The sequence below is a fragment of the Raphanus sativus genome, chromosome 4 (assembly GCF_000801105.2).
Source record: "Raphanus sativus cultivar WK10039 chromosome 4, ASM80110v3, whole genome shotgun sequence".
Classification (NCBI taxonomy): Eukaryota; Viridiplantae; Streptophyta; class Magnoliopsida; order Brassicales; family Brassicaceae; genus Raphanus; species Raphanus sativus.
In genome coordinates, this window is record NC_079514.1 from 29,768,461 (window position 1) to 29,786,993 (window position 18,533).

Genomic DNA, 18,533 nt, shown 5'->3' on the forward strand with positions numbered 1-18,533 from the left:
AAAAGCTCTAACTAAAAATCAAATGAGTACGTTCTTTTCTTCTCTAATTGGTAGACATAAATAAATGAAAAATGAGTCTAGAGAAGTAGTTCAAAGAGTTATGGAGATTACCAAAACACAATCAAATTTGTATATTATCAAGAAAATCTAATAAAAATGTATAGTTATAAACTTCAAAACATTCAAAATATTCTATAATTATAAATCTATCATTAATAATTTTAAATCAGTTATTTATCAGACGGAACAAAAGGAAAAAAAAAAATCAATATTCACAAATATATGAATAGTTCATATATCTCTAAAATAAAAAAAACCTGAAATCAAATCGGAGTCAAATCGAGAACTGAATGTATAGTCAAAGATCCAATTATACCTTAAAATATTAATTATATTTAGTTATAAATATATCAAATTTTCTAAAAATCCTATTTATAGACTAAATGATCCAAAACATGATTATCCTATTACTTTTTATCCGAAATATTTAAATTTACTATTTTCAATAGAACTGAATCATCCGAATATTTTTTTCGTATATTTAAAATTTATTTGAGTTATCCAATATTTAATCCAAAGCTCTGAGTTTTATCCAAATTATCTGAGATTTTCCAAAAACAGAAACCAAACCATAACATAACTGAATTCCAAATTTTATCAGGTCTTAACATTGTTATCCGAACCAAACTGGAAACCATAATAATCAAACTAAAATCAAACTCAATTCATAACTAACCGAGCGGTTTCTATATCTCAGGACCCAAAAATAAACAGAAAACCACAACATCACCGAACCGAAAACCAAAAAAAAGAAATTGAAACCGAACCTGAAAATGAACCCAAGCCTAAACATATTAATAAACAAACAAACGGGTTAATAAATTTAGCTGCGAAATAATATTCCGCGCTTTCAAAGCGCGGATTAAAATCTAGTAATGTCTTAAGGTGGAAGTTTTTTGGTCCAGTGGTTTGACTAAGGGTTCATTAATGCTTTTACACCAGAAAATCTGGATTTCGAATTTCAGTGAAGATCTGAAATTATGCGAATTAAGGGAGATAAGACTTATAAGATATTCTGCAGCATGGTCAAGGAGTACCGTCAAGCATGGATCCGATAGGGTGGTTCATGTGAGATGATGCAGTCAGTGACGGGTAAAGTTATCGAAAATCGTCTGTAACATTCTCATAGTTTGTAATAGCATAATTATGCAGAGTGAAAAAAAATGTCTTAAGAGTTTTGTAGTTCGGAGAGTTTTTGACTGCGAGGAACACAACCCTTGAATCGACTCCACTTCTTTTAGTTGACTTTCCTTTATAAATTCTAATTATTGTTGACTACAACCTCTCTGTTTAAAAATGGTACTTTGTTTCTGATTGTAAACCAATGACTCAATTTGATTGTGAAGGAAACGTAACTGTTTTCTTCTGTTAGAAAAAATGTAATTGTTTTTGTTAGAGACTAATGGCCTGACTGGTGTAACCGCAGCGGTTGCGGTTGCGGTTGCGGGAGTTTGCGGGTGCGGATAGTTGCGGTTTTAAGCGTTTTCTAGAGATTTGTACGACTGGTACAGCTGTTAGAAATTGTTGCGTTTGCGGGATTTTTATGACTGGTAAACTACCAAACGCAACATCTGTTAAATAATAATTTAACAATATTTACATTTTAGATATTATAAAAATATTAAAAATCATAATAATATGATAAATATAAAATTCATATTTATAAAATCATATTATTCAATTTTAAAAATTTATAGAAAATATTTTAGTTTTGAATTTATAATATAAATTGAAATATAATATGAATACATTTTAGTATTATTTCAATTGAAAATTTTTATTGGATATTTTAGTATTATTTTATTTATTCTGTTTTCAAAGAAAAAAAATTTACCCTCCCGCAACCGCCCGCAACCGCCCGTAACCGCAAACGCTAGCTGGAACCAGCTTTTGATTTTAAGAGGTTCGGAGCGGTTTGAAGCGATTTGTAGCGTTTTCTGTGATTGTTTCGAAACGCCAACAACCGCTATGAACCGCAAAAGCTGCGTTTGCGGGTGGTAGCGGGAAAACCAGTCAGCCCCTAAATAGAACGTGGTTAGTGTTTTACTAAAATTAAAATACAATTACAAAATAATCAATTTTTTAATAGGTCCAGTGGCACAAAGAAATAATAATGCAAGAAGGTATAGCTGGGGCAAAAAAAAAAGCAATAATACTGAATTAATAATATTGATTATTTTCCCTCAAGAAAATATAAATTAATCAAATCGTGGAGGAAAAGAAACAACAAACACCAATTGGATTTTCCATGGCTACAAAATAAGATCCTCTCCTCCGACACAACACATAGATTCCTCAACTTCTTCTCTCAGAAATAAGAAAAAAAAAAAAGGGTTTAATCTCTGAGATGGGCTACAAGAGACTGATGACTGGTGGGACTTCAAGCAGAGGCCATCGGGATCCTCTATTGCAGAACCAGGTTTCCCAGTCAAACCTTATCTTCTTTCCTCACTACCATGTTTTCGTCAAGATTTGTACACCGAAATCGCATTTTTACAAGTGTCAAGTGTTACTTGAATTTACTATTCGAAGCGTCTGATTAGTTTTCGAAGCATAAGGTCATTCGATTTGATTTGCCAAATTTTGATCATTCTACTTTACTTTATTCAGGATAGAACGAAAGCAAATGGAGAAGAGACGAGCGAGAATGGTACAACTGATCTCGAGCACGGTGTAGGTGAGGTATGTGCTGTTTCTGACACACAAACTTTTCATATACAGAGAAGTGAAGTTAATACTGTTTAGATGACAAAAAAAAAAAAAGTTAATACTGTTTTTCTTTTTTTCTTTTTAAGGCAGCAAATGTCGGGTTTGGCAGAGTCTTTTCGTTGGTAAGTGATTCTTTATTAGCATTCTCGGATTTTAAAGATTCTGTAAAATACTCAAAAATAAAATGTTATGGTTTGCAGGCAAAGCCTGATGCAGGGAAGCTAGTGATTGGTACCATTGCTTTGTTAATAGCTTCAACAACTAATCTCCTCGTTGTATGTCTCATCTCTCCATCTTCAATCATCTTCCTATTTTTCACATGATGTTGTTGATTTCTTGAAGTGTGATTTGTTCTGTGTTACAGCCAAAATTTGGTGGAATGATTATAGACATTGTATCCAGAGATGCCAAGACGCCTGAACAGCAATCTGAATCCATTCTTGCTGTTAGAAACGCTGTCGTAATCATTCTGCTTATCGTTGTACTCGGGTGATTAACATTTTTAAAAATCTTCTTCCTTAATTAGTCCTATCTTGATCTTTTGGAGTTAAATACTTATTGGTTTCTTTTAGGTCTTTGTGCACGGCTTTGCGGTCGTGGCTGTTTAACTCTGCCAGTGAAAGAGTTGTGGCTAGACTGAGAAAGGATCTGTTCAAACACCTAATGCATCAGGAAATAGCATTTTATGATGTGACAAAAACTGGAGAGCTGTTGAGTAGACTCTCTGAAGACACCCAAATCATCAAAAACGCTGCTACTACGAATCTTTCTGAAGCTCTTCGTAATGTAACAACGGCGCTTATTGGAGTTGGTTTCATGTTTACATCTTCTTGGAAACTAACATGTAAGAAAGCTTCTCTTTTCCTTTTTAATTTGTTTGATTTGTAACAAATTTAATAAACTAACATGTAAGAATCTGACTTTTGGTTCATTAATCATGCTTTATAGTGTTGGCATTAGTAGTAGTTCCACTAATTTCCGTTTCTGTGAAGCAATTCGGACGATATCTCCGTGAACTTTCACACAAAACTCAAGCAGCAGCTGCTGTTGCTGCATCAATTGCTGAGGTTTATTCTTTTTTCTTGCTACTCATATAAAATTTATATGTTAGTATTTTAAACCGGCTTTGGTTGGATCATGTTTAGGAATCTTTTGGCGCAATCCGGACAGTTAGATCGTTTGCGAAAGAAAGTTATATGGTCTCCCAATACTCCAAGAAAGTTGATGAGACACTGAAGCTAGGACTCAAACAAGCTGTGAGTATTTGTGGCATGAGATTAAACTTTTTGATGCAGTCTTTGAGAGGATAAAGTCTGTATTTTGGTTGATTTAGGTACTTGTTGGGTTGTTCTTTGGAGGACTAAACGCAGCTTTCACATTATCTGTGATCACTGTTGTTAGTTATGGAGCATACTTGACAATAACTGGTTCCATGACTGTGGGAGCACTCACTTCCTTCATTCTTTATAGTCTCACAGGTTACATTTGCATCATGTTTCTTTGGTTATATGGAACTTTTCTATAAAAAGAATGATTGTGTTATAAACTAAGATATATTTTTTAATCTTATGTAGTTGGTTCGTCGGTATCTTCTTTATCAAGTTTGTACACAACTGCAATGAAAGCAGCAGGCGCTAGTAGACGGGTTTTTCAGATCTTGGACCGTGTTTCTAGCATGCCAAGTTCAGGGGATAAATGTCCTGTCGGGTGAGACTTCTTCCTCCCATATTCTTAAAAGCAATTTTCTATATATCATAAAAGATCTGCTTCATTTTTCATATTGTTGTTGCAGTAATCCTGATGGAGATGTGGAAATAAATGATGTCTGGTTTGCTTATCCTTCTCGCCCTAGTCACATGATCCTGAAGGTAACACTAAATCCTTCAACTTGTAGACGTTTTTTATTATGAAAATTTTATTCTTGAACTATTTAAACTCTATGTGAACCGTATTTGTGCAGGGGATAACGTTGAGGTTGACACCAGGTTCAAAAGTTGCACTTGTAGGACCAAGTGGTGGAGGCAAAGTAAGTTCTGATCACACATACAGTTTTCGGTTTGGGTTTTGAGGGAATGTGAGTTTCATATTTGCCATATTTGCAGACAACCATAGCCAATTTGATAGAGAGATTCTATGATCCTGTCAAGGGAAAGATTTTGCTTAATGGAGTTTCTTTGATGGAAATATCTCATCAGTACCTTCACAAACAGGTAAAAAAAGTTTCTCTGTTTCTTTGAATATTTGGTAGTTCCTGAATCTTGAATGTAATCTCCACATTCATTACAGATCAGCATTGTCAGCCAAGAACCGATTCTTTTCAACTGTTCAGTGGAAGAGAACATCGCTTATGGGTTTGACGGTGAAGCTAGTCTTTCAGATATAGAAAATGCAGCGGTAAAGCACCTCTCGTACCTCTTTGTTGTTTGTTAAGTAATAAAAAAATTAAACGGGAAATTTTGTTGTAGAAAATGGCGAATGCACACGAGTTCGTAGAAACATTCCCAGATAAGTACAAAACGGTTGTTGGAGAACGTGGGGTACGTCTCTCAGGAGGACAGAAACAAAGGATTGCGATCGCGAGGGCGCTTCTTACAAACCCGAGAGTCTTGCTCCTTGACGAAGCAACAAGTGCACTCGATGCTGAAAGCGAATATCTTGTTCAGGTAAACAAAAACATAAGTTTGGAATCAAAAAACTCAAAAGATAAAAGGCTTCAAAACGTTAACTCGTGTCCTGAATCGGCTTTGCAGGATGCTATGGACTCGTTGATGGCGGGAAGAACGGTTTTGGTGATAGCTCATAGGTTGTCGACGGTTAAGACAGCAGACTGTGTGGCGGTTATATCAGATGGTCAAGTGGCTGAGAAAGGGACTCATGATGAGCTTCTAAGCTTGAATGGAATCTACACTAATCTTGTCAAGAGGCAGCTTCAAAGTTCTTCCTCTGTAACCAACGTGTGAGATGATAGTATACTTTCTTCTTACAATAACAGAAGAAGTGATCGTAGATCTTTCTCTATGAACTAGAGGGTTGGCGACATTAAATAACTATCTGTCTTGTACAATATCATGAAGATATGCAACCCTAAAATAGGGGTCATGAAAATAAAGAATGTTGAAAAAGATTTAACAATAAATGATTTCAAATAGCCTCAAAACATGTTGCGTCGAAACTATCCTACAATGACCAAATTAAGCTGTTTTATTAAAGTAGCATTATCCTTTTTCTATGAACAATTTTTAAACTGGTTTCTCTCAGCAAAAGAATTTCTATTTTTTCGTAATCTTTTCAGGAAATAGTTTTTTTCTTTAAATTTTCTTTTTAAATATATTTTTGAATGTGTATAATATCTTCATAAATTTGAATTGTATGCATATTTAGGAAAATATTATTGAAAAAGTATAATATTCAATACAATAGAGTAAGAGAGTTTTAATTTTACCACAAATTTGATATCACTTTTAAATTTTGCTCTTGCATGATAATCATTTTCATAAATATTTCAAATTTATTATAAACTATTAAATTAGTTCTCCTAAATCATTTATAAAAAACTAAAATAATTTATAAAGCATTTATAGAGGTTAAAATTCAACCCCATCCTATAAATACTAAATCTTAAACAATAATCACTAAACTGTAAACACAAATGTTATGATATCTTTAAGTCAGTGTATTTTTTAAAAAATGGTAGCTAACCTAAAATTTTTTTTTTTTTTTTGAAACACAGCTAACCTAAAATATTTTAGTCAATTTTTCTCGAGAACTTTCTCTTTTCTTCATATTCCATTCTTTTTATTTTATTTAGTTTTTTATTTAACTAATTTGATTTTATATTTCTACATACCACATTCTTCTCCCAGTAGGGGTGGACGTTCGGATACCCGTTCGGGTTCGGATCGAGTATTTCGGATTTTCGGGTATTTCGGTATAGGAGTATAAAACCCGTTCGGGTATTTCTATACTTCGGGTCAGGTTCGGGTATTTTTAATTCGGGTTCGGTTATTTCGGGTCGGGTTTTTGGATATTTAGATTTTGCAAAAAAAAATTAACTTCTTCATTTCTCAAGATTTTTTCTATTTAATAATATAATTTTACTTAACTGATATTTTATTTTTAATACATTGAATGATTTGAAGATAAAATCTTTAAAATAAAAGATACTAATTTGATTATTTTAAAAAAAATTTAACTGTAGCTTTTATTAGTGAATGAAACAAAAATTTAGACATGCATTTTAAGCATTTTAAGTGAGTAAAAAATCATTTTTCTTGCAATTATATGTATATTATCTAATTTTAAACCATGTGTATAATTAATATAAATATTTTGAATAAAATTAGAGAAGTAAACTATGAATATATGGTTAATGGTACATAAATTTGGTTATCTTCGGATATCCATTCGGGTTCGGGTATTACCCGTTCGGGTTCGGATATCCGATTTCTCATAATTCAATACCCATTCGGGTATTTTGCTACTTTGGTTCGGATTTCGGTTCGGGTTTTCCGGATCGGGTTCGGGTATCACTTCGGGTATCGGGTAAGCCCACCCCTATCTCCTAGGACTCCAATATCTATATGTACTAGTAATGTATATTGTTTATATTATAAATATAAAATAAAAAGGAAGAAAAAATACACAATTGAATGTTCGCCGAATTTAAAAGTCCAAATGAAGAGCGGAAAACCGACCTATGAATACGTATGCTTATTTTTATTTTCAACAAAATTACTAAAAAGTTATAAGTTTTTTTTGTAAAAAAAAAAGTTAAAGTTTTTAGTTATTTACAAATAAAATGATAGCTTCTTAGATTTGGTGTCAGATATCATATTGGTTCAAATTATCATATCTGCAAATAGTGGAAATTTTGTCGTGAGCAAGAAAAAAAAGACATTAATGGAAAGATCCAAAAGTTAAGGCATCCAAAGAATCCAAATCTATCACGATTCACGGACACCACTTTCTTCGACGACATGTTCTTTTTTTTTTCTTCGATGACATGTTCAGTTACGTCAATTTCTTACGTGACGTCCGAAACAACACGGAACTCCAAAATCCAAAACTCTTTTATTTTTGAACAAAATTCAAAAACTTCAAACACACTAACTTGAACGTTACTGTTTGTTTTTTTTTTCTTAAACTTGAACGTTACTGTTTTAAGTTCATTCTATTGAACTTTAGATACTACTAGGGATTGGCCGCCCTATGGACGGATGGATTTACATAAACTTATTTTATATTAAAACATATTTTAGTTTTATAATTTTTTTTTTGAAAATTGCATTAAATTTATCATTATAAATATAATCTTTTTCTAAGATTGTATTATACAATTACTAACTTTTTTTGGTTTTGAGTTAAAAAAACCACTAATGTTCTTCTTTTTCAAAAGAACACAAAATTTTAAATAAAAATTAAGAAAAATGAATGGTTTATATTTCTTCTTTTGATTTTTATTTTACTATAGTATTATTACACTAATTAATTTTCTCACGATAATAGATTAATCCATCTCCAAGATAAATAAGTTGAAAATATAATGTAATGTGATAAAATTATAAAAGTATATTTAAAGTACTATATATTTTCAATAATGTCATAGATAACAATTAATATATTTTATTTTAATAATGATGTTTTATAATTTACCTTTGTTTCAGTTTATACTCCATTCGTTTCTGAATAAGTGTCATTTTGATATTTTCACACATATTAAGAAAATGACGGAAATATATGTAAGTTGTGATTAATTATACCTCTTTAACCAACATTATTTGAGATAATTAAATTATTTATAAAGTCAAAGCAGTTTGCAATTAATTTTTAGCTGAAAGTAAATATAATTTGCATTGAAATTATAAAGTGATACTTTTTGTGTGACAAAAAAAATGTTAGAATGACATTTATATGAAACAGAGAGAGTATTATATTTTCAATTTATAATGAAATTTGATTAACCTTTTAGTGTTTTAGTAATTATGTTTTGTAGATTATTTTAGGATTTGTTGAACTTTGTTTTATAACAAATTATTTTTTGGGGAATTTTGCTTATCCTGTTTGAAAATATTTTTATAAATTAGTTTTATAAATTAATAAAATATTTCATTTCTAGCAGAATTTTACCTGAGTTTTACCAAATCATATCAAATAATTTACTTCCAATAAGTCAGAGTGAACCAATCCGTAATCTAACTGAAATAACTTAAATGTAGTGTAACGATTAATAATCTAGAAATTAAGATGAACCAAACTGCATACAAATGTTTTATGAATTTTGTTTTTCTTTTCAAAGACTAAAGCCAAAAGAAGTAATTCAATCTTTTAATATTTTTAGTCTTGTGTGTATTGGTGCTGACTTCTTGTTTGTTTGGGTCATTACGAATTAGTATTAAAAAGATAGGGAAAATAAAATAATAATAAGTAAATCAAAATGAAGAATCCAGATTCCAAATGAACAAATTCAAACTTGAAAAAGTCTGTGTGATGCTGTTAAAGATCTAGAAAGTTGAATTCTAGCGTATGTAGTAATGTTGAAAGATTTTTTTGGTGTCTCATGTTGATTTAGTTTGTTTGCCATAGTTCAAAGTTACCGACTCACGTTTTTATAACTTAGTTTTTGTCTTTGTAATTTTCAAAAAAAAAAGCTTAGTTTTATTTATTATGAAGGCTGAAATAGAAAATCTAGACCATGAAAATACACAGTGTGGTTAAAATTAATAAAAAACGAATTTGGTCATTTGCTTGTAATAAAAGCATTTGTCATAACTTGTTGAGGAACTTAAAGAGAAAGTGAAGGGTCTGTACTTAGCTGATGATGCGACGACTGAGAAAATAACAGAAGCTTTGAAGGAACTATCTGATGTTCTTAATGCAAATGAGATATTTGGAAACAAAAGTCGAGTTCTCTGCCTAAGAGAAGGCGAGAAACACAAAAAATTTCCATGCTTTAAAAAAGCAGAGGAGAGTTAGGAATAAGATCACTTAGCTTTTGGACGTAAATGAAAATGTTGTTAAGGATGAGGAAGGACTGGTAGCCATTGCTACTAATTATTTTAGGCAAATCTTTGAGTCCTTTAACCCACAAGAAATAGAGGAATCACTATCTGAGATATCCACAACGATTACGAAGTCAATTAGTGGGAAGTCAAATTAGTACTTTTTGGTATGCATCTAGAAAAAGTTCCAGGGCAAGATAGAATAACATCTCTCTTTTATCAGAAGTTTTGGGACATTGTAAAGGAATATTTAACTCATATGATTAATCAATTGCTCTCTAAAGGGTTGATGGGGAGTGGATTAAATAATATAAATATCTGCCTCATCCCGAAGATAACTAAACCAAATGAGATGTTTCAGTTCCAGCCCATTAGCCTATGCAATGTCAGCTATAAGATTATCTCTAAAGTCTTATGCCAGAGAGAGAGAGAGAGAAGAAAGAGAGAAGACAAAGAGATAATGCATTTTAGTAGGTTCAGGAACAAGAGCCCTCTGATACCATGACAGTGGAGAAGTTTCCCTTGAAATTATATGTGTATACTCTTGACATTATATACTACAATATGGCTGAGAGATCTCACGGATATCTACTTGACTAACAAGAATGTATGAGAGTATTCTAAAGAATATCTCAACTATATAAAGATAGTTATCGCATCTAATAGAAATAACAAGGTTTTTAGAAGGATAGACATGAATCTGTTGGAGCTAATTCGCTATGAAGAGAGTGAATGTCAAACATGGTTTAATGCAAATGAGATGGTATCACCTACTCCACAAGATCATATTATGAGGGAAGTGGAAGAACTACAATGAGCGATGGAGAATATGCTCCAGCATTCGATATGTCAAAGCTTTGGGATGGATTGTAAATATTTGATCGCCATAATTAAGGATCCAAGATGGGATCGATTACCTTAACTCCTAGCCGCTTCGTTCCCTCTTCTCATTTTTCTATGCGCATCTGAATTTTGTTCGGTTTTATACGACGAGTCTACCTGAAATCAATGGCTGTATGTGGTTTCTTTGGAGCTGGGGTGAGGTCAGCTTTATCTAAGAGTCCGTTGAAGAGGTGTTGCCTCACTGCCTCCGCTTATCCAGTGTTGTTCTCTTTGTAGCTATAAACTTCTTAGTGGTTAGAGACCTAGGATTTGTATAGCTTCTCATCTTTCTATGAGTAAAAGTGATGTGGAGACTTGAAGATTCCACTGGACGTTTCAAAAGGTTCTTTGTTTAACTGCTCATATCATTATTTAGCGCCACCATAATATATTTACTCGTTAGATATTGTGTTATCAGATAATAATCGCAGTAGCAGTGTAGCTAGTCTATTAACCAATAATATTAATATTTTCTTGTTAGATTATTGTCAAAATATGATAACGACGGTTAGATGTTCACATAGATAGATATAAAGTCTATTTTGGATGATACATAAGAAGGTTGATGGAGGGAGTACATAATTTGGGTGGTTTGATGAAGAGGAAGATGGTTTAGTGGGTAACATGGTTCTCTTAATGTTTTTGGAAAGAAGATGTTTTAAGGTAGATTCAAAAGCGCAAATTTGATTTTTTATGAGGATTAAGCAAAAGCAAAAATAGAAAAATAAACTGAAACCGACAATGTTATGAAGGAGGTCCATAAAGTGATGGAGAGGCCGTTGGAGAAGTCAGTCGACTACTACAGTTATGTTACTCTCATGTTAGCGTTATATTTATATGTAGCATCTAACAAATTATGTTAACCGTCAAAACATCAGTTCATGTTGTTTGTCGAGAAATGACTTCAATTTACATTTAATGATAGTAAAAAACCTCGATTTCAGTACGGTATTATTGTCTATGTTAATGGTTAACTTAGAATTTAACGTCTCTGTTAACGGTTAACGGTGTTATTGTCAAAATATCAGTACGGTGTTATTGTCTATGTTAACGGTTAACTTAGAATTTAACGTCTCTTTTTATCTATAGCGTATAACTATGATGTTAACCACTAAAAAAAACTTATGAACCAATATGAATAATGTTTACATACTAATGATAACGAGTACATTCCAAGTTTAATCTACATTAAAAACCCATATTAGCGATGTTATCGATGGATAACAATCATGTAAGCATATTGATTAAGATTATGATTATTTAAAAGTGGTTAGAAAAAACTATAATCGACACTAAAGAAAATAATAGAAAAAAAAAGAAACTTAAAAAAAATTCTGAAAACTGTAAAAAAAAAACATAATGCATAATGCTTTTTAAACTGCTGTGTCAATCCTGAACTGCTGTGTTAGTTCTATGTCAGTTCTGCAGCAAGCATGTATTAGACTCAAAAGGGTATTTTCGACAATTTAACAACAAAAAAACATCACAAAGTTCAGTTACATTATATCAACACAATCTGCCAATTTTAATTTCTATTTGGGATATTTCCCTCGTTGTCCCTATAAAATACATCAAAATAATCCGCCCGAATAGCGTTTACACGTTGGTTCCTAGCAACTACCCTTCCTCTCTTCCCTATAGTCTCGTTTTTGGTGTCGCGTGTTTGTGGCGTTGTGTTTGTGCACTCGTTTGGATTCTGGACACAGTCGAGTTTGATGTGTCCAAGTTTGATAAGTGCAGAAACGTTTTAAGATCAGTTTTCCTTGGTTAAAAACAAATTGTTTATCCATATTCTTTTGTTTATCCATATTTTGATTCAATCAAACATTTTGATGCATCACATAAACTATTATACGAAACTAGGTCGCTAATTAACCATTAGCAGTATATTCAAATACTAGGTGTTTTTGTGCGTCATGTACAGCAATAATTTAACAAAAAAAAATATTATTATTTCTAATATTTTATCATCTAATTCATATTTAAATAGATTTACCTGTATAATTTACTATCATATTTAAAATGTTTACCAAAATATAAATAAGCATTAAATGTAAATATCTATTTCCTATTTAGCTATAAACCATGTCTTCATTTTTAGGATACTATTTTAAATTTATTTAATAAAATTGATTGTAAAAAGAATATGTGTCAAAATCACATTACAAATATAGGAGACTAGATGATTAAACCAATTATTTTTCTTATAAATCCTAATTAACAATCTACCAAGTCCACTGAAACTCTAAAACTATTTAGACCATAAATACATACGAAGAAAACATACAAGCATATTATAAATCAATTCTAAATCATATTAAGTAATAAAAATGGGAGTTCATAATCTTGCCAAAGAGAGGCAAAATAGAGATTCATCATTCCAAGATTATAATATTCAAAGTCTACGTAAGGTTGAATTGTTTTTTTGGTAAAAGTAAGTTTGAATTGTTCCAAGTCTAATATTAAGAGATGCCAGTTTGTCCATTTTGACATCAATTTTTCCAGACATCCTATTTCTTTTGTTCAACCATTTTCCAGACATCCTACGTTTGATATATAGTTTCTAGTAGAAAAAGGTAATTCGAAATGAGTATGGAAACTCGATAAGGTCCATAAAAACAAACACATACGTAGTACAGACAAAAGGAGGTGGCTATTGATAAATGCATATGTTTTGCTGTTATTCGACAAAGCAAGCAAAACGACGACGAAAATGATTTATGTTAGGCCGATAGCTATAAAACGCAAAAATACAACATATTATTTGCCAAACATGCGACGATTCTAAGTTATACCAGAACTTTCAATCTCAAGTCTCCATCTTAGTAATCTTCAACCCAACTTTATTGTTTAGTGAAAAATTAGTTTATCATTTTAGTTACGTTTTAAAAGGATTTCATCTCCCGATTATTGAATTGCGCCACCATCGTAAAATAGAAAGAAACTTATACTACGTTTGAAAATCACTATTCATTGACCAGATTTGAATTCCTTCTTTTGGTAAAAATAATCTTTGAAATTTCTTATGGCTCTCTTTTCTTATCCTTTACAGTTATTTAAAATCTTTTTCTCTTGTTTACGCAAAATTGAATTTCTCTACCTTGTACAGAACATCTCTTATATTTTTATATATATATGATAAGTGATAACTATCACCATTTATCTCTCACCACATCGAAAATGGTTTCTCCGCTTAACGTCATCGACGTGTCACGGGTCACCCCTTCTGACTCATCCGAGTCTTTCACTCTCTCCCTCACTTTCTTCGACCTTCTCTGGTACAAACTCCACCCTGTCCAACGAGTCATCTTCTACCCACTCGCTGACGCAACTCGCCCTTTCTTCGAGACAGTCATCGTCCCCAATCTCAAGTCCTCTCTTTCCTCATCCCTCTCTCACTACCTCCCACTCGCCGGAAAACTCGTCTGGGACTCACTCGACAAAAAACCTAGCCTTGTCTACTCCCCAAACGACGCCGTTTCATTCACCGTGGCCGAGTCCAACGCAGAATTCTCACTGTTAACCGGTAACAAACCGTTCCCCACCACCGAGTTGTACCCACTGGTTCCCGAGTTACAAGTCTCCGACGAGTCAGCCTCCGCCGTGTCGTTTCAAGTCACGCTCTTCCCAAACCAAGGGTTTTGCATTGGCATAACCGCACACCATGCCGTCTTAGATGGGAAAACGACAACCATGTTTCTCAAATTCTGGGCCAACACATGCAAACGTCAAAAAAATCCAACGGTGAACGCTTCCTTACCGCAGGATCTAATCCCGAATTACAATCGTACGGTAATAAAAGCACCAGGCGATATCGAAACGAAGATTATGGATCAGTGGAACTCCTTCCTCAAAATGGTCTCCGGCGGCAAAGAACCAGACAACCCGAAGAGCTTAAAGATTCTTCCGCCGCAGGAGCTTAGTCCCGACGTCGTCCGGTTCACGCTCGATCTCACTCGTGAAGATATCCAAACGCTTCGAGAGCGACTCAAGAGAGAAGAATCTTCTGCTTCCTCGTCGTCACCTAAGGAGCTTCGTTTGTCGACGTTCGTGGTAACGTACTCGTACGTGTTGACCTGTGTGATCAGAGCTCGTGGGGGAGATCCGAACAGACCAGTCGGGTACGCGTTCGCGGTGGACTGTCGAAGTCTTCTTGACCCGCCGGTTCCGTCGAATTATTTCGGGAACTGCGTTTCGGCGGCGTTTAGAGTGCCGTTAACGGCGGAGACGTTTATGGGTGAAGAAGGGTTCTTGAGTGCTGCCAGGATGGTTAGTGACTCGGTTGAGGGATTGGATGAAACGGTGGCGTTTAAGCTTCCCGAGATTTTGGCAGCGTTTGCGACTGTTCCACCAGGAGCGCAGCTTTTATCTGTTGCCGGTTCGACTCGGTTTGGAGTGTACGGGTTGGATTTCGGGTGGGGCAAACCGCAGAGAGTTGTGGTTGTGTCGATCGATCAAGGGGAAGCGATTTCAATGGCGGAGGGTAGAGATGGGAATGGTGGTGTGGAGATTGGCTTCTCGCTCAAGAAACATGAAATGGACACTTTGATTGATTTGCTTCATGACGGATTAAAAAGTTAAAATCAATTTTGCTTCTTTTTTTTTTCTATTCAAAGGATTTGAACAATAAACTAATCTGAAACTTAGTTTTTGTTTCAGTAATAACAGTTGTGATCAACTGGTAAGATTACATTGATTTTCTGATTTGTTTTTATCGACTAATGTTTCATTAATTCAAACCAAGTTTACGAAGTTATAATAAAACAATAATATACAAATTTTTACATAAACTGATATTACGCCCTATTAACTGAGACCGATTCAAAAACCAGTTCACTACATACGATGGGTATGCATATGTTCCATATATTTTTTGAAAATCCGAATCGCAGCTCATGCCCATGCTCTTAATTTGGTTTTGTGAAAAAACCTTGATACAATTAGTCTGTATTAACATATTTGATGATAAGGCAACCTTTGCCTTGATCTTGTGATTCTTCTTTGGTTGTATACAAAACCTAGATTGTTGATATGATTAAAACTGACTCTAAATCTTGTTCCATGTAGAGACATTCCAAACTAGACACATCAATTTTAAATGTAGTCTTGTTGAATCAGTCATTTGCATCCCATAGTCTTGTTGAATAAGTCATTTACAAGTTCGTCAAATGAAAATCAATATGAACTCTACGATCTAAAATGCTAATGCCCGGATTAAAAACCCAAATGCTTTTGAAAAAAATGAGAAGATCGCAAACGTATATGTGGAAAAACTTTATTGGGGAATTTTCAAAAATACCACTTTTCCATTTAAATGGAGACTATGCAGGAGCATAAAGTTGTTACCGTAAAGCGATGTGGTATTACCGGTGTTTGTAAATTCATCTTCTCCATTCTTGAAACCTCTCTCTCTCATTAATAATAGTTAATAATAACCGACATTAGAATATGTAAATCTACCAAAAGCTGATAAGATAATCTATTCATTTCGCATTTCTTCAATGAAATCATCTTCTCAAATACGTGAAGGAAAATATAGCAAATTGTATTTTTATCTCGAACACGATGGAATCCAAGTAGCATCTTAATCCAAGCAGTAAATCACAGATTAAAAAAACAGTTGTGTTCGCCTTAAAACGCGCATGTATTTGAACGACTATTGAACTTTTGCTGTGCTGTGATTTTCAGGGTTTGAGCTTGTTACAAAGTACAAACCAATACCGGCTGTAATTGTTGTAATATAAATTTTGGCATATGAATTTAAATCCAATTAAAAAATTGTTTGGAAGTGCATGGATGCAAATTTTAATTGTAGCAAAATCTTCATAGCCAACAAAAACATACTGAAATTCTATATAGGAGAACTTGATGAACTTTTTTAAAACTTCTCATATTATTTTAATGTAATAAATGGACAATAAAAATAGCTAATGATTTATTCAAGCGGAAATATACAAAAATACATTAAATTTTCATCATAAAATTTGTTTGATAGTACCAAGGGCGTGTCTATAGTGTTAGGGAAAAAACATTAACCTCTTAGACCTCCATATAATTTATGAAATTGGGGCTCTAAATCTTTAAGAAAAATCTTTAGAAATACTCCCTTGAATGTTTATGTTTATGTTTATGTTTTCTACTTGAATGCAAAACCAAACATCAATAGAAAAATAGGCTTTTGTTGATATATTATAGAAGAAAATAAATCTTTTATTTATACAACTTCTAAAGATTTTAATTATTTTCTTTTCATAAAAATGTTTGTATTTCTATTTTAAAATTATTTTTTGTCATATCTAGTGGTGTGAATTTCAAGGGTCAAATAAATTTATTTTAACATATAGTCATTCTGATGCCTTTTTAGTTTTCTCTTATATAAACATAACTATTCTTATTTTCTGATTTTAAAAAAAAAATTAAAAATATCTTTAAAATAGATATGAAAATTGTTTATAAAAATGAAAATGAAAATCTTTTAAATCCTTATTGCTTTTAAATGTTATACTACTATTTTTGCTTTAGTATTTTATAATACATAAAGTTACATTATAGTAAATATTATTTTGAATATATACAATCATGTGTTTGCCTGAGGCACACGACACTGGATAGTACAGTTACTTCATTTTCTTTTTCGATTAAAATGATCCAGTAAACAGTTTGACAATATATTTATCCAATTCTCCCAAATATCATTTAAAATACATCTATTTCAATGCTTCGAAACTCTTCAATTTTGATCAATTTATTTAACTCCACAAATGTCCATTCAATTAACAGCGTACTGAGAGAGGGTGTAGTTTTTTTTTTTTTTTGAAAAGAGAGAGGGTGTAGTTACTTAAGTAGAATTAACAGTGTACTTTTTAAGGATAACAAGAGGGTGTAGTTACTTAAGTAGAATTAACAGTGTAGTTTTTAAGGATAACATACAGTTTATGTACTCGTTTTCCTCGACCGAGTAATTCAGGTAGGCCTGGAAATGGAGCTAGGCCTAGGCGTTCGGATCTTTGGATCGGGTTCGGGTCGGTTCCTTTTTGGTCCGGGTTCTTTTGGTTCCTAAATATTTGGACCCTACAAGTATTTATAAATTTTCGGTCTAGATTCGGGTCGGTTCTTCTCGGATCCGGGTCGATTATGATCTATAATTAAAATACTTGTAAAATACCCAATAATTTTTCGGGTCCATATCGGATCCGGGCCGGGTTCGGATATTTAAGATCTAAAACACACAAAAATACAAAAATTTCATCAAATTTAATCAAAACTAGACCCTGACCCGTCCGACCGGACGGGTATTTATTTTATGTTTTTACTTTTTAGGTTTTTGTTTATATTAAATTATATATATTTGTAATATTTAGTTATATGTATTTGTAATTATAGGTTTAATAAAATATTCTGATATAAATGTTAAATATTGTAACTAAAATAATATAGGGATGGGTCTTAATTTTTTCCAATTACAAAATCTTAATATCGCTTAAAACAATTAAAATAAATTTATAAATACATAAAATATATAAAAATATTTTGAAATATAATTTCTATTAAAATAAATTTGTTAAAAAAATAATTTTGCGATGTGTTGTTTATTTCTATAGTTTGACCCGTGACCGCATAAATATTTTTTCCATATAAATATTTGCTTTCACTTTAAATTTGTTCTATATATATATATATATTAAATTGAAATATTTACATAATTATGGAAAGAGGTTATCTACTTGTTTATAGTATTAATGTACATTAAATTTAAGATTTATCATAAATTTGTTGTAGAATCAATTTAAGAAATTATGCATTAAATTAGGAAAAGACAAAATCCTCAAAATTAGGTTTATTAATTACTTCAGTGGCATTAGGTTGTAAATATTTTAAAAGTTT

At 32.4% G+C, this 18,533-nt stretch overlaps 2 protein-coding genes across 3 annotated transcripts; both read left to right on the top strand.

The window, feature by feature from the left end:
* Nucleotides 1-2,275: 2,275 nt before the first annotated feature.
* On the top strand, nucleotides 2,276-5,924 carry LOC108848258 (ABC transporter B family member 27). 2 transcript variants are annotated; one of them, XM_057009555.1, is made up of 16 exons: nucleotides 2,278-2,479; nucleotides 2,671-2,742; nucleotides 2,856-2,891; nucleotides 2,970-3,044; nucleotides 3,134-3,258; nucleotides 3,342-3,613; nucleotides 3,718-3,836; nucleotides 3,915-4,025; nucleotides 4,103-4,247; nucleotides 4,344-4,476; nucleotides 4,562-4,637; nucleotides 4,730-4,795; nucleotides 4,872-4,979; nucleotides 5,056-5,163; nucleotides 5,235-5,432; nucleotides 5,520-5,924. In XM_057009555.1, the coding sequence occupies exons 1-16, from the start codon at nucleotides 2,408-2,410 to the stop codon at nucleotides 5,727-5,729; spliced, it is 1,926 nt and encodes a 641-aa protein (XP_056865535.1). In that variant the 5' UTR covers nucleotides 2,278-2,407; the 3' UTR covers nucleotides 5,730-5,924. The 2 variants fall into 2 exon arrangements, with proteins under 2 accessions (XP_056865534.1, XP_056865535.1); XM_057009554.1 differs by having other exon boundaries at nucleotides 2,276-2,479; nucleotides 2,856-3,044.
* Nucleotides 5,925-13,817: 7,893 nt separating this feature from the next.
* Nucleotides 13,818-15,407, top strand: LOC108851516 (phenolic glucoside malonyltransferase 1). Its single transcript, XM_018624955.2, has one exon. The coding sequence runs from the start codon at nucleotides 13,830-13,832 to the stop codon at nucleotides 15,228-15,230; it is 1,401 nt and encodes a 466-aa protein (XP_018480457.2). The 5' UTR covers nucleotides 13,818-13,829; the 3' UTR covers nucleotides 15,231-15,407.
* Nucleotides 15,408-18,533: the final 3,126 nt, after the last annotated feature.